At 36.5% G+C, this 16,376-nt stretch overlaps 1 protein-coding gene and 2 long non-coding RNA genes across 7 annotated transcripts in view; 2 read left to right on the top strand and 1 right to left on the bottom strand.

Moving 5' to 3' along the window:
• HSPA4L (heat shock protein family A (Hsp70) member 4 like) overlaps positions 1–16,376 on the bottom strand; it is a 50,862-nt gene that overhangs the window by 3,722 nt on the left and 30,764 nt on the right. For both annotated transcript variants that reach the window (XM_082389771.1, XM_082389772.1), the window contains exons 14-19: positions 14,115–14,213; positions 11,973–12,110; positions 8,300–8,425; positions 7,893–8,000; positions 5,306–5,425; positions 609–770 (exon numbers count right to left, since the gene is read on the bottom strand). In XM_082389771.1, coding sequence (XP_082245897.1) covers positions 609–770; positions 5,306–5,425; positions 7,893–8,000; positions 8,300–8,425; positions 11,973–12,110; positions 14,115–14,213 — 753 coding nt within the window. The remainder of the gene's footprint in view (positions 1–608; positions 771–5,305; positions 5,426–7,892; positions 8,001–8,299; positions 8,426–11,972; positions 12,111–14,114; positions 14,214–16,376) is intronic.
• LOC309627649 overlaps positions 1–16,376 on the top strand; it is an 80,169-nt gene that overhangs the window by 34,981 nt on the left and 28,812 nt on the right. Inside the window, exon 3 of one of the 4 annotated variants that reach the window (XR_014243892.1) lies at positions 9,638–11,093. The exons of 2 other annotated variants lie outside the window; for them this stretch is intronic. This is a non-coding gene — a long non-coding RNA (uncharacterized lncRNA). Of the gene's footprint in view, positions 1–132; positions 602–9,637; positions 11,094–16,376 lie in introns of those variants that run through there. One more of the 4 variants, XR_014243893.1, reaches the window with a different exon arrangement.
• On the top strand, positions 729–5,398 carry LOC309627653. Its single transcript, XR_014243897.1, has 2 exons — positions 729–851; positions 900–5,398. It is a non-coding gene; the product is annotated as an uncharacterized lncRNA (long non-coding RNA).

Here is a 16,376-nt window from a genome sequence, read left to right as displayed (position 1 = left end):
CAGCCAAATCAGAGAGAAGAGATTTGCATTTCTTAGATTAGTAATGAAGATGAACACCTTTTCAAATGTTTATTGGATATGTATTTCTTTGTCAGTTGTTTTACCAATGTCTTTACTCATTTTTCTACTTAGATGCTGATCTTCATTATCAAGTTTGTCCCCGTGTTTTTCATAGTGTTTTCTATAACCTTTAACATTTTCAGTAGTAATGTTTTTTAAACTGGAAAGTTTATCTCATAAGTAAGATTTTACCATGGAATTTTACACATTTCAAACTACGTCAAAGACAAATATATATTGCCGTTTTACAATGGAGGCTCAGAAGTATTATACAGCCTAGAAAAATCGGACATATTTGGAGTTCCGCATTGCTTTACTTCATTCTGTATTACACTTAAAATCTAAAAAACAGCTTTGTGTATATGACTAATTAAATCAAGGAACAGAGATGTCCCACCTAGAATGTTTTTTTCCCAAAATTAAAGATTAGCCTCAAATTCCTGTTTTTCTATATTCTTCTGCCAAGTTGATTATTTCTCAAAGTATGGCTCCCATTAAAAAAGTTTAGTGACTGAACCCATGAAAAAGAGAAGTTTATAGTTTCTAACCTTTGACCTTGCGACTATTTCTGAAACTTTCACCACAGGATCTTGAGTGAGACTTAGTTTGTTCTGTGCATTCATCTTACTGTTCAGCCAACTCATGGCTTCACTGATATATTTTTCAATTTTTTCCATTTCAGCAGGATCCAAATGATCGTATCTTTCATCCTATTAGGAAAAAAAACACTTTACTTAATGTAACAGGTTTTTCAATAAGCACCAATTTATTGATAATTTCTGCTTAAAAGAGTTAGACTCTTATTGAGTGTATACCTCACACATACCCATGTGAAGAAGCCATTTCCAAACTACACAGAACTGAAGAAACTGGGAGAAAGAAAGATCAGTATGGGGTTTTAAAAGGAAAGGCCTTCTGAAGAAGTCAGGTTTGGAAAAGAATGGTGAAGGGTATTAGAGGAAAAAGTAGTACTTAGCCAAGAAAGAAGCTGCATGGACTTAAATTTGTCAGGGAGTAAAGAAAAATAAGTTAAGCAGGCACAGAGAAAGCTAGACAGAAAATTCTGACTTGTACAACAGAATATGTTTAAGTTGTTGACAAGAATTACTGGGTTGGCCAAAAAGTGCCTTTGGTTTTTAAGTAAAAATAAAAGACACATTTTCCATTTTCACCAAGAACTTTACTGAACAACGCATTCACCCTTTTGTTCCACTACCGTCTGCCATTTTTCAGGCAACATCATAATTCCATTTTCCCAAAACTTTTTATCTTTTTGAGCAAAGAACTGTTCCAGGTGCCTTTTACAGTCTTCCAGGGAATTGAAATTTTTTCCATTAAGAGAATTTTGTAAAGACCAAAATAAGTGGAAATCCAAAGGTGCAATGTCTGGTGAATATGGCAGATGAATCAGAACCTCCCAGCCAAGCTGTAACAGTTTTTGCCTGGTCATCAAAGAAACACGTGGTTATCCTGATGGAAGATTATGCGTTTTCTGTAGACTAATTCCGGACGCTTTCCATTGAGTGCTGCTTTCAGTTGGTCTAATTGGGAGCAGTACTTGTTGGAATTAATCGTTTGGTTTTCCAGAAGGAGCTCATAATAGAGGACTCCCTTCCAATCCCACCATATATGCAACATCACCTTCTTTGGATGAAGCCCGGCCTTTGGTGTTGGTGGTGGTGGTTCATTTCGCTTGCCCCACGATCTCTTCTGTTCCACATTATTGTACAGTATCCACTTTTCTTTGCCCGTCACAATTTGTTTTAAAAACGAAACGTTTTCATTACATTTAAGTAGAGAATCACGTGCGGAAATTTGGTCAAGAAGGTTTTTCTCACTTAACCTATGTGGAACCCAAACATCAAAGTGATTAACATAACCAAGCTGGTGCCAATGATTTTCAACACTTGATTTGTATATTTTGAGTATGTCGGCTATCTCCTGCGTGGTATAACGTTGATTGTTCTCAATTAATGTCTCGATTTGATCACTATCAACTTCAACTGGTCTGCCCGACTGTGGAGCATCATCCAGAGAGAAATGTCCATCATGAAACTTCACAAACCACTTTTGACATGTCTGTTCAGTCACAGCACCTTCTCCATACACTGCACAAATCTTTGTGTTTCAGTTGCATTTTTACTTTGCTTGAAATAATAAAGCATAATATGCCGAAAATGTTGCTTTTTTTCCTTCCATCTTCAATATTAAAATGGCTACACAAAAATTCACCAATTTTGATGTTTTTAAAATGCACGCTGATATGACAGCTGTCAAAATACAATCTAATAAAATTGTTTCGAACGAAGTTTAAGACAACTAAGCACTACTAGAGCCATCTTACAGAAAAAACTGAATGAACCTTTCAGCCAACCCAATACATAATAAAATTTTGTCTGAAAGAGACAACTGCAGCTGTCACATGTAGGCAATGATCTAAGATGTCGTGATTTAGACTGGCAGTCTCAAAACCAGAAAGAAATGACAATGCAACATATAGAAAGAGGATCTCCTCCCCATTCATCCCTCTGTCTGCGTGCTTTTTTTTTTTTTTTTAAATGCACAACGTGAAAGTTGCAAGTTTTTTTTTTTTAATTTTTATTTATTTATTTATGGCTGTGTTGGGTCTTCGTTTCTGTGTGAGGGCTTTCTCTAGTTGCGGCAAGTGGGGGCCACTCTTCATCGCGGTGCGCAGGCCTCTCACTATCGCGGCCTCTTGTTGCGGAGCACAGGCTCCAGATGCGCAGGCTCAGTAATTGTGGCTCACAGGCCCAGTTGCTTCGTGGCATGTGGGATCTTCCCAGACCAGGGCTCGAACCCGTGTCCCCTGCATTGGCAGGCAGATTCTCAACCACTGCGCCACCAGGGAAGTCCCTGTCTGCATGCTTTTAAAATAATCTCTAGCCTGAACCTCTTCCCTGAACTCCCTACTCTATATCCAACTTCCAACTTGAATTCTTATTTGTAATGTTTGAAACGACTTACCTATGTTTCAAATTCATGATTATCTCCCCACCTACTCTTCCAAGTTCTCCCCATTTCAGTAAATGGCAACTTCACCCTTGCAGGCCAAAAATCCTTGGAGTCATTTGACTCCTTTTTCTGTTATATTTACATAAAATCTATCAGTGAATCTTATTAGCTCTGCCTTCAAAATATATGCAGCAGAAATCCAACCACTTCTTCCCCCTACACTCTCCGGGTTCAGGGCTCCGTCACTTCTTGCTTGTGTTATTCTAATGTTTTAACTAGTCTCTCTGCTTCCATAGCCTTTAAAAGATAAGTCAAAATTTTAAATTCTATGCTCAAAAGCCTCCAGTGGATTCCTATCTTAGTGTAAAAGCCAAACTTTTATAATGGCCCACTAGGCCCTTCATGATCTGGCAACTGATAATCCCACCCCGCACTGTTCTGAGCTACAGTGGCTTCCTTACTGTTACTCCAACACATTCTCCCCTTTGCAACTGCTATTCCCCCTTTGTTAAGTACATTCTCTTTATAGTTATCATACATCTTGAACCCTCAGCTTCTTTAATTCTCCCCTCACATGCTGTCATCTTATTAGTCTGCCTTTCTGACAAATCTCCTCCACCTATGGCAGTCCCTTACTTCTCCCATAGCCCTTATCACCACCATCTGACTACTTCATAGTAACTCATTTATTGTCTATCTCTTCCCACTGAAGCATATTAGAAACAAGTTCAGTGTTTTGTTTGATGCTGTAGTTCCAGCACCTTGAAGAGAGCCTGGAACATAGTAACTCAAAATTCTTGAGCATAAGTGAAATCTTGCCTTGCTTTGAATAATATTTTAAACCTGCATCCTCAAGAAGACTGCTACAGCCTGGCGAACACTAGGTTATAGTAGTTGTATACAGATCTTCCAATACCAGGTGTGAAATATTCTTGGTGTTTTTATTTGTCTGCTTGTTCCTTCTTACTTTTCCATTATCCTTACATTCTATTTGTACTTATATGGACATTGACATTGGCAGGCACATTCACAATCAGTACCTGGATGATTCTTTTAGGTTGGCTGGATTGCACTCTTTATTTTATAGAATTTACAAATCTTTTATTTCTAAAATAAGTAATCACCCTCCACATTGTGTAGTGAAAAGCAGTATAGTTGTTAAGGGTTTGTATGTTTCAGATTGCTTAGGTTTTATCCTGACTGCATCTCTTAAACTACCTGTGTAATCCTTGACAAGTTTGCTTAAGCACTGCAATTCTCTTACATAATACATTCTTGTGAGAATACAGTGAGATAATTCATGCAAAGTGCCTAAAATTTAGTAAGTGCTTGATAAATGTAAGCTATGATAATACCCTGCCTAAATCTTTCTGGTGCTGGCCTCTCCAGCCCACTGATGCAATTTTAACATCAGGGTTAAAACCTGGGGGAATTATAGTGAATATTTGTTTAAAACAGGAGTCAGCAAACTTGTCCTGCAGGCCAAATCCAACCTGCTGAATTTTTAAATAAAGTTATTTTGGAACACAGCCATGCCCATTTGTTTATACATTGTGTGTTTGCTCTTGCACTACAATGGCAAAGTTGCGTAGCTGTATAGAGATGGTAGGCCTACAGAGCCTAAAATATTTATTATTTGTTCATTTAAAGAAAAAGTCTGCTAACCTCTGATTTAGAGGGAAAAAATCATCAGCTTAATTTTGTCAAATCTTACTGTTACATCGAAATGGAGATATTATCTATATAACTAAACATTTGAGGCTGAAAAACAGTGGAAAGGTTAAGGGTAGTAAGATAGATTTGGGCACATATATATAAAACAATAAATGATACGGGAGTTACAGATGACTGAAAGACTGGAAGACAAAGTGCAACCAAAAGAAAAAGAGGCCAAGGGACAAAATGAATGCTAGCAGAGTCCAGTTTCAAAGAGGCCTGTAAATTAAAAAAGGTCCAAAAAAACCTTTTGCACTATAATGAAACCCCTAAGAAGAAAACAATGAATTTGGTCACTGGATTAATTTATAATATAGTTTTAGGGAATTTTAAAAGATTAAAGCCACATATCTGCACTGTATTTTAAATTATCAGTATCCTTTACTGATAATTTTACAATAAAGAAAAAAAGTTTTAAGTTTGGTGCACAATGTCTCTGGAACTTGGTAGCAACAACTGCTATAGCTTTGTAGTTGAGAATTTTTAGATTTACCCCACCCTCTCTGCGTAATACACACATTACCATCATCACCAGTTTACTTTATGAATTCAATACCTTGTTTCTGTATGCTTCTATAACTTTCATGACAAGTTGGATCTTTTTTCCCAAGTCGTTTAAAGCTTTTGGTCTCTCTTCATGTTCCACGTACCTCATTTGAATAGGCTGGCCATATTTCTGTTAACGTAAGTTTTTTAAAAAGAAAAAGTTATTAACAGAAAACTTTTATTGGGCCCTTACAGAATGATGAATAGGAAAGAAAGGTGGTCAGATTAAAATATGTCCCCTCTTATTTTCCTATGTGGAGATGATTATTTGCTTATTGAATCCTACACAGGAATGCCTGTCTTCTCTCATTCATTAAGATTACCTCTTGATTCCTCTCAAATCCAAAGAAAAACTTCAATTACTTTAAAGTTACGTGTTAAAAGTCTATAAAACCATTAAGAAAACCATAAGGACTATATGCTGCGTGCAGAATTCATGTATTTGAAACTTGGTTTCAAATATTTATAATGCATATAACTCTAAAAGCAACATGATTACTGGGATTTCCTGATATTTAATACCTACTGAATATTATTTATGTTATATTTATTCATTAGATTAAGATGTGTATTTTAAGTATAGTGCTTAAAAACAAAAAGACCCATTCAGCCCCTTGCCCCAGCTGCCTGGTAGGAGGGAGATTCTAAATTTTAAAACAGCCTCCTATAACTTTGAGGAGGGGAATGCATTAGAAAAACAAATATTTTCTTTCAAATCCTTTACATATTTAAATAAAAATGAGCTTATTTTACAGCAATTTTAGGTTTTCAGAAAAGTTACAAAGGAAACAATGAAGAGCCAAGCACCTTTTCTCTAATGTTAACATCTTATACCATCGTGGTACATTTGTCAAAACTAAGAAACCAACACTGGTGTATTACTATTAACTGAACTCCAGATTATGTGGATTTCATCTTTTTCTGTTCCAGGATACCATATTGCATTTAGTCTATTTACACATTATACTTTTTATTGTCAATGTTTTTGAAAGCATTTTTTTTTTTAAATTAATTTATTTGTTTATTTTTGGCTGTGTTGGGTCTTCGTTTCTGTGCGAGGGCCTTCTCCAGTTGCGGCAAGTGGGGACCACTCTTCATCGCGGTGCGCGGGCCTCTCACTATCGCGGCCTCTCCTGTTGCGGAGCACAGGCTCCAGACGCGCAGGCTCAGTAGCTGTGGCTCATGGGCCCAGCCGCTCCGCGGCATGTGGAATCTTCCCAGACCAGGGCTCGAACCCGTGGCCCCTGCATTGGCAGGCAGATTCTCAACCACTGCGCCACCAGGGAAGCCCCTGAAAGCATTTTTAATTCCTAAAAGCCATCTCAAAAAAACAGTAAAGCCTGTGAAAACATCTATAACATTCATTTCTATACTTATATACTTGAAGCGAAATCATCCATTCTGGGAGCTGCTGGGCTTTTCAGTTATTTCTGTTAGCCTCAGCTGCCTGGTTTGCTCCTCTAGCCCCAAGTATATATATTTTAGGGAGATGGGGAGTAAAAACCACCAAGATAAAATACAGTAAAGCTAGTTTTGCGTTCATAAGCTTAGGTTCTCAAGTTGCTTTTTAATTATTCCCTTTGAAAGTAATTTATTGGCATGAAGGTAATTTTTGCAAGGTATTAACTTCTTTTGCTTTTAAGTTAAGTAACTTCTTTTGCACACACCGCCCCCGCCAATCCCTGAAGGGCTTCCTTTTCCCATACGCTAGAAGTCCTTACTAATGTCATCACTTAGCATCTGTGTATTCACTTGCTACTCAAAGAATGGTTCAGGGACCAGCAGCATCAGAATCTCCCAGAAGCTTATTAAAAAATGCAGAATCATGGGCCCAAGTCAGATATACTGAACCATAATTTGCTTTTCAATAAGGGCCCCTGGTAATTCATGTGCACATTAAAGCACTGCTACGATTCACACAAAGAAGGAAAGACTAAAATTTCCTGTCATCTTTCCAATCTTAACTTCTAATCTTTTAAAGCATTTTTTTTTCTGTGTGGGGGAGCGCTGGGTAGCAAGCAGAAGGAAAAGAGTAATAGTGGTCTTTTCTTAAAGTCAGACCACTGACCTAGTAGAAAAAGGGCAGCTGGTGGACACATCTCCTTATTTCTTTGTAAAAGGACACTGAAGAGCAGGGGTACTATTTCTCAAGTTCTTTGCTGGCCTGGTGTCCCACTAATTTCACATTAGTTACAATGTGAAAATACAAAAGGGCAGTGTATTACTCCTCAAAATCGGAGCAGTCAAGGGGGAAAGAAGCAGAGCAATAATGGATAAGGGGTCAGGTTGACAAATCACTTCTTAATGACATCTCAGAAACATGGCTTTTATGAAAGTAATATTAACACTCTGGTCATCTGCTAAATTTTTATATCTGAGTATCATGATAGACAAATATGATTATACATTATTTAATTTCAGTTATCATGTAGCATTACTCACCTCTCAAATTCAGAGAATACTTCCTCTTACACATACCTGCCTTAGTAATTTTTTATATATTTATTTATTAAACACATACACTGTGCTCTTACACCATAATTTTTAGGACAACTTAATGTTCTGTTCAACACTAACATGGACTTTAAAAAGTTTACCTTTAGTTCTTGAAGCTTATCCACATAAATCTGTTTAGCTTGGTCCTCTCCTTCTTCATAAAGCCAATTTTCTGTGTCCTCCAATATTGCAGACAGTTTTCTCAAGTCCTAGTTATACATTTAAGAGATACTGATTGAAAATGCTCTCCTTAGAAATAAAAGTCATCAAGGAAGGACAAAATGTTTTTCAAGTGTAAAAATTTATTTTTTTTCTGACTTTTTGTTTATAAACATCTTTCTCACCAGCCTTCTGCAATTTGGAAAAATAACTAAGAACCATTCCTAAATGTACTCAAAAAGATTGACAACAATAACACATTTGGTACATTTATTTACATAATTCATATTAGCATTCTCAAGCAAACATTTAAATAGTTCTCATAAAAAACTACAAAATTTAGACTTACTTCTTGTGTGATGAATTTTTCATAGACAGTGCCAAGCTTGTCCCTAAAATCATATACATATTCTTCAACAGCATTCTTCGCATCATTTCTTTCTTTCTCTAATTTATCCTGCATTATCATCTTCCCCTATTCAAAAAGTTTCAGATTAGCTGCCATGAAAACACTAGGGAAATACAAACCAAAACTGCAATGAAATACCACTTCACACCTACTAGGATGACTATAATCAAAGAAATGGAACATAAGTGTTGGTGATGATTTGGAGAATTTGAAACCCTTGTACGTTGCTGTTGGGAATGTAAAATACTGCAGCTTAGGGAAAAAACAGTTTGGTGGCTCCTAAAGAAGCTAAACAAAGAATTACAATATGGGGCTTCCCTGGTGGCATAGTGGTTGCGCGTCTGCCTGCCAATGCAGGGGATGCGGGTTCAAGCCCTGGTCTGGGAAGATCCCACATGCCGCGGAGCAGCTGGGCCCATGCTCCACGACTACTGGGCCTGCGCTCTAGAGCCCCCGAGCCACAACTACTGAGTCCGTGTGCCACAACTGCTGAAGCCTGCGCACCTGGAGCCCATGCTCCGCAGCAGGAGAAGCCACTGCAGTGAGGGGCCCCCGCACCGCGGCAAGGAGTGGCCCCCCACTCACCGCAACTGGAGAAGGCCCGCGCGCAGCAACAAAGACTCAACACAGCCAAAAAAAAATTAATAATAAATAAATAAATAAATAAATTCTAAAAAAAAAAAAAAAAAAAAAGAATTACACTATGACCCAGCAATTTCACTCCTAGGTATATAACCAAAAAGTTGAAAGCAGGAACGCAAACATATTTGTATGCCAATGTTCACTGCAGCATTATTCACAATAGCCAAAAGGTGGAAACAACTCACTTGATCTGTAACAGATGAATGGATAAAATGTATACATACAAAATGGAATGTTACTCTACTATAAAAAGAAATAAAGTTCTGATACATGTTACAAAGTGGATAAACCTTGAAAACATTATGCTAAGTGAAATAAGCCAGATACAAAAGGACAAATATTCTATGATTACATTTATATGAGTTATCTACCAAATTCATAGAGACAGAAAGTATTGATAGATTGGTTTACTGGGGGTTGGGGGAAGGGAGGAATGAGAGTTATTACTTAATGGTTACAGTTTCTGTTTGGGGTGATGAAAAGGTTTTGGAAAAGATAGTGGCAATGGTGGGACTTCCCTGGTGGTCCAGTGGTAAAGAATCTGCCTTAGAATGCAGGGGACGCGGGTTTGATCCCTGGTCAGGGAACTAAGATCCCATGTGCCACAACCATTGAGCTCACGTGCCTCAACTACAGCCCGCGTGCCGCAAACTACAGAGCCCATGCGCTCTGGAACCCACGCACCACAACTACAGAGCCCAAGCACCACAACTAGAGAAGAGAAAACCTGCACACCACAACGAGAGAGAAGCCTGCGCACTGCAACGAAAGATCCTGCATGCCTCAACGAAGATCCTGTGTGCCACAACTAAGACCCAATGCAGCCAAAAATAAATAAAATAAATAATAAATAAATCTTTAAAAAAGATAGTGGCAATGGTTATATAACTGTGAATATAATTAATGTCACTGAATTGTTGTACACTTAAAAATGGTCAAAATGGCAAATTTCACGTTATATGTATTTTACCACAATTTAAAAAATTAATAATGTAATACCAAAAGCCACTGAACTGTACACTTTAAATTGGTGAACTGTATGGTATGTGAATTATACCTCAATAAAAGCTTTTTAAAAAAATAACCATAGACTATGTCATTGTACATATTGGTGTTCAAATCCCAGGTTTCCCACTTACTACCTTTGAAATTGCAGCAAAGTCACCTAACCTAAGCCTCAGTTTTCTTATCCTAGAGCGCTTACTTCTATCTGTCTCGTATGGCTGTTAATAAGATTGATGTAATTCACATAAAATATTTAGTACAGTGCCTGACACATAACTGGTACTGAATAAATGTTGGCTTTGGTAAGTGACACAGTATAGCGGTTGTGATCTTGAACTTTGGAGACAGACTACCTGGCTCCAAAACAAAAGGTTACTCTCTGAACTTGGGTGATTCAGTCTACCTCTGCCTGTTTCCTCATCTATTAAAAGAGTACTTACACTTCATAGGTTTGAGGATTAAATAAGATATCAAAGTATTTAACGATGTTAACAAAAATCGTTATTGTCAAATCAAAAGCAAAGAATCTGAAGACTAATAAACAAAATTTGTACTTTAACAAAAACAGTATTTTAAACATAATACTACAATGCACTGATATTTGTGAATTTAAAATAGTGAGACAGGAAATCTAAAAAAGAGTGGATATATGTATAGGTATAACTGATTCACTTTGCTGTAGAGCAGAAACTAACACAACATTGTGAAGTAACTATATTCCAATTTGAAAAAAACATAGTGAGACATGGACTTCCCTGGTGGCACAGTGGTTAAGAATCCGCCTGCCAATGCTGGGGACACGGGTTCAATCCCTGGTCTGGGAAGATCTCACATGCCCCAGAGCAACTAAGCCCGTGCGCCACAACTACTGAGCCTGTGCTCCAGAGCCCGCGAGCCACAACTACTGAGCCCGCATGCTGCAACTAGTGAAGCCCACGCACCTAGAGCCCATGCTCCACAACGAGAAGCCACCGCTATGAGAAGCCTGTGCACCGCAATGAAGAGTAGCCCCCGCTCACCGCAGCAACGAAGACCCAACGCAGCCAAAAATAAATAAATAAAATAATTTTATTTAAAAAAAAAAAAATAGTGAGCCATTTAAGAATTTAAGAAAAAATCTTATACACAAAATTTATCATTAGCTGCACTTCCCCACAATTCATTCCTTGGAGAAAATTAGTCTCAAATCATACAAATTCAGAATTATTCAGGATCTCTAGAAATGCTTGCTTCACATAAAGTGTAGCCTTTAATAATTAATGAATAGGTGATATACTTAAGTACTAGAAAGAGCAGCATTGTAAAGTCAAAAATCTCTTGAGGAAATTCCCAGAATAACATGCAGCAATTGGAGAGTATGTGGCACTTCAAAGAAAACTGACCTTCTTTAATGCCAGTCAAGCCCGTAGAAATTAGTAACTACCACTTAAGTGTAAATTTTAATATAAAAAAATTACTTTTTACACACAACTATTGGTAAAGAAACCAAACTCTTTTCCTCAAGAGATTGTAAAATGAAACATGTAAATATGTAAAGAAAATTTCAAGAATGACAACAGATTCTAAAAAGTATTAAATGGAAGTCAGAAAACATTCTGAATTGAACCTTAATCTTTAAAGACAACACATTAGAAGAGGGGAGCTGGTAATACTTTCCTATACAATGTCTGCTGGGTGTGCTACTGTTAAGACACAATAAAAGGGGTTAAGAATTACTAGTATTGGAAAGGCCTTTCTCTATAGTGGAGACAATCCATGTTTTTTATGTAACTAAGGTGAAAGTTACACTGTACATGACACAAATACAGCTCAGCATTTTGTCCAAAATAAAGTAGTTCAATAATCTATTTAATAATTCCTTATGAGTTATAGCCTAGTTCCACAAATTTGAGGGATAATCATTTACTTCTACAAAAATTTCAGAACACACTACCACCTACTTCAACATCAATTCTGATTTATATACCTCATTTTCAATGTAGATGTTGAGAAGATCTTGGCCCAATTGCCTACACAGGCTACTCTGGATAGGTAGATCAATACTCTTGACTCTTCCTTTTTTAATGGTCTGGTTTAATCGCTCTTGATTATCTGAGGGTACAGACTGCAAAAGAAATGCAAGAAAAGTGTAAATATATTTTTAAGCTAGTTTTAGAAATTTAAGAGACTGATTTCTGATGAAACAAAGTAAAATCAAACAAAACTATTATCATCTACTATACTTTAATTAAAAACATTATTTTAATATTGATAGTATTTTACACCCTGTATACACTAAATCTTTCTACATAAAAAATATTGTGCTGGAAATACAAATTAAAACCACAGTGAGGGCTTCCCTGGTGGCACAGTGGTTAAGAATCTGCCTGCCAATGCAGGGGACACGGGTTTGAGCCCTGGTCCGGGAAGATCCCACATGCCGCAGAGCAACTAAGCCCGTGTGCCACAACTACTGAGCCTGCACTCTAAAGCCCACATGCCACAACTACTGAAGCCCGCGTGCCTAGAGCCCGTGCTCCGCAACAAGAGAAGCCACCACAATGAGAAGCCCGCGCACCGCAACGAAGACCCAACCCAGCCAAAAATAAATAAATAAAATAAAAACCACGATGACATGCCATTTCATACCACTAGGATGACTATAATAAAAAAAAAAAAAGAGGAAAAGAAGAGTTGGTGAGGATATAGAGAAATGGGAACCCTCATACATTTTTGACAACATAGTAAAATATTGCAGCCATTTTGGAAAACAGTTGGGCAGTTCCTCAAATTGTTAAACACAGAGATACCATATGACCCAGCAATTCCATTCCTAGGTACACACCGAAGAAAAATGAAAATATACATCCACACAAAACCTGTATATGATTGTTCATAATACCATTATTCGTAATAGTCAAAAAGTAGAAACAATCTAAGTGTCCATCAGCTGATGAATGAATACATGTGGTATGCATCTGTATGATACAATATTACTCAGCCATAAAAGGGAATGAAGTACTGATATATCCTACAACCTGGATGAACCTTGAAAACATGGTTAGTGAAAGAAGCCAGTCATTAAAGGACTACATATTGCATGACTGTGTTTATATGAAATGTCCAGAACATGCTTCGTGAAAGAAGCCAGTCATTAAAGGACTACATATTGTACCACTGTATTTATATGAAATGTCCAGAACAGGCAAGTCAATGAGACAAAAAGATTAGTGGGTGCCTAGAGCTGGCAGGGAGAGGGTTGGGAGGAAAATAAAGAGTTACTGCTAATGGGTACAGGGCTTCTTTTTGGAGTGATGATAATGTTGTAAAATTGTGATAATGACTGCATAACTCTGTGAGTATATTAAAAACCTTTGAATTGTACTTTTAAATGGGAGAATTGGATGGTATGTAAATTATATCTCAATAGAGCTGTTGAATAATTAAAGGCAAACATACTGAATAAAATAAAAAATTTAGAAAAATGGGTTTCAGGTTTTATATTACTTGAGCAACTAGGATTTATAACTGAATCTTTATAGCCTTTGGAAAAAATCTATACAGCTAACCATCACAGATTAAATTCTATTCAGGTTAGAAAAATCTGTCAAAGATGATAGTTTAGAGCTGTAGCCACATTCATCTGGGTGACTGGGGCAGGGTGTTTCTCCGTTCTCTTCTATCAGCAATCATTTTTTAATAAAATAATGACTCTTAATAATAGAGTCATTTACCCTTTAAAATTTTACTTCCAAAAATATTATTTTGCACAAAAAAATGCTTTATGATATGCAGCAAAATGCTTAGAGTGGTTAATATTCAGATGCAGCATTATTGCTAATTTAAGTTTTCTTCATTTGTCCTATTCCGGTTTCTATTTTCTGAGATTACATGATTTTTAATGAGAAAAAAAAATTAATGAAAAACATCTTTTTTTCCTGCCAAAATATAATTTTATTCATTCTTTTAAAAATCTTCTATAGTGAATCACTGAAATGTATTTATTCTGGTTATATGCTTTCATAATACGAAATTAAAAACACCAGGTGTATTAAAAGCATGCATTACACAGCAAATGTATTAACTCAAAATATCAATCTCAAAAAGACACAACCACAGTATAACAAACCTTTGTTTTGGTTCCTGTATGATCAATTTCTTCTTCTGGAGTGTGTTCAGCATGACATTTTTGATGACCCTCTTCTTCCTGGTCAACCTGCATTTTATCCTGCAAAGAAAATATGTAATTGACAATATCTGTAGTCTTTTTCTTTCTTTCTTTTTTCTATTTGTTTGGTAATGAACAGCAGCTTAGAGTTCAAGCCTGTTTTCAAATGTGTGAACACAGTGAAGTAGAAGCTGTTTTTGAGAGTAACTATAAATAATTAGATTAACAGGTAGTAAGTAAAATGAAAAGATCTATTTGATGCTATGTGAATAAATCTTGTTTCATTCACCTGTGGCCAAATAACTGCAAAATAAATGGAAAATTGTTCTCAAGTCAAATTCACAAACCAAGATTCACAAAAAAAGAGAACATTAAACTTGACATGAAAAATGTTTATAAAGAACTTAATGTGGGAAAATAAAGAGAAAAAGATACAAAATTTAAGTATTACACATAAATTCAATTATATTTTTTAAATGTAGGAAAATACTCAAACGAAATGTATCAAAACTGTCAAAGTAGATGTCTCTAAATTATTACAATGTAAACTTTTAATATTTTTTTTTAATGTCTAAAAGACAAATTTTCAACCCATAAGATTGCCAAGATGGACTCTCCACTTGGCAAACAATCACAAGTATTAAGTTTTTCTGGTCTTTCTTAATCTTACCCACCACCATCCTCATAAAAAGGAGAAAGCTTGGAATTCAGGAATCAGGATAATTTAGGTCTTCATATATATATATATATGGAGTTAAGTATACATATAATGTCCAGAAGGCTATCCTGAATAAATGCTTATTTGTGCCAAAGAGAAAAACAAGTTAGAAGATAATTTACACCACTGTTCTTTGTAGTTAAAAGGTCAGCTACTGAAATTCCACCCCCCATCCTCCCTGCCCTACCACCTTCCAACTCTACAATTTCCCCAACCCTATGATGGAAAAGAGGTGGAAAATGTGTTATAGTGGTGAGTTGGGGTAAAGCAGAAAGACAAAAATACATTAATAACTCTATTTCATGTAATACTAAGAAAACAATGCTGCTAATTAAAGCCAAAATACTTCATCACTTAGCATTTTTATTTTATACTTATTGAAAGAGCTCTTCTATTGTGTATATATTCATATGTCTGAAAGAAATAAATCAAATAATATGGTTAGGGTATTTCTAAAACTACTTCACATTAAGAATCCAACTCTTCTGAATCACTTGATTCAGTTGTTGATGTTTGAATTATTCTACACAATATTGTTCTCTGTGCCATCAAGAGCATTAGTGACCCAGCCATTTGTTTAAAAATTGCTCCAGTATGGTCTCTAATAAGCCACTGATACCTCTTCTACAAGTTTTTTTTTTTGTGGCTGCGCCATGTGGCAGGCGGTATCTTAGTTCCCCAACCAGGGATTGAACCCGTGCCCCCTGCAGTGGAGTCTTAACCACTGGACTGCCAAAGGAAGTCCTCTATTCTACAAGTTTTATGATGCTTTTTTCTTTATCTTACCAGAAGGAGTCAACAGACTATTTTCGGACAACAACCAGGACTGATATTCCTTCCTTGAATGGTCCTTAAACAATCTGTTTAATGTCAAGGGGTTGCAATTGCTTACTCATGCCATTAGGAATAACAACCAAGTTCACACATGTATAGACAGATGATGAGAACTTCTCATGATTACTGCCATAGGCAACAGTGAATATAAGATATTATCATTTGCATGACCCATCCCAATTTCAGATATATTAAGTGGAAAACTGTACATCTTACAATTGATATGAGAGTAACCTGTTAGTCTTTTAACATAATTTTAAGAAGGTTCATAGGAATATTATCACTAGCGGGTAAGTTAATGGACGTGCCTCTAGACTTTGGCTTCTCCACGAGGGCTGAGACTGTCTTTCTATTGACTGCTATATCCAAACACACAATTTAGGTACTTCTAGTTATTCGCTGAATAAATGAAAAAGCACTTAAGAATAAAATCCAGAATAATTATCTAATCTGTCCCTTGACCTACCTTCTCAATTTCTTTTTGTTTTGTCACTCTCCCCTTTTCTATATTTTATATTATCAGCTACCTTAGTATCTGTAACAATAAAAAAGGGTATCCTGCCGTCAGGGCCTTTGTTATTCTCTCTGTCTGGATAACTACCTACCTGCTCCTTACTCTCAAACTGCCTTTTCATCTTTCAGGCTAGCTTTCCTTTTCCTTCCTCACAGGT

The sequence above is a fragment of the Balaenoptera borealis genome (assembly GCF_965194805.1).
Source record: "Balaenoptera borealis genome assembly, chromosome: 4".
In the NCBI taxonomy this organism is placed as follows: domain Eukaryota; kingdom Metazoa; phylum Chordata; class Mammalia; order Artiodactyla; family Balaenopteridae; genus Balaenoptera; species Balaenoptera borealis.
Note: the sequence above shows the minus strand (reverse complement) of the source record. Positions and strands in the feature narration are given on the sequence as shown.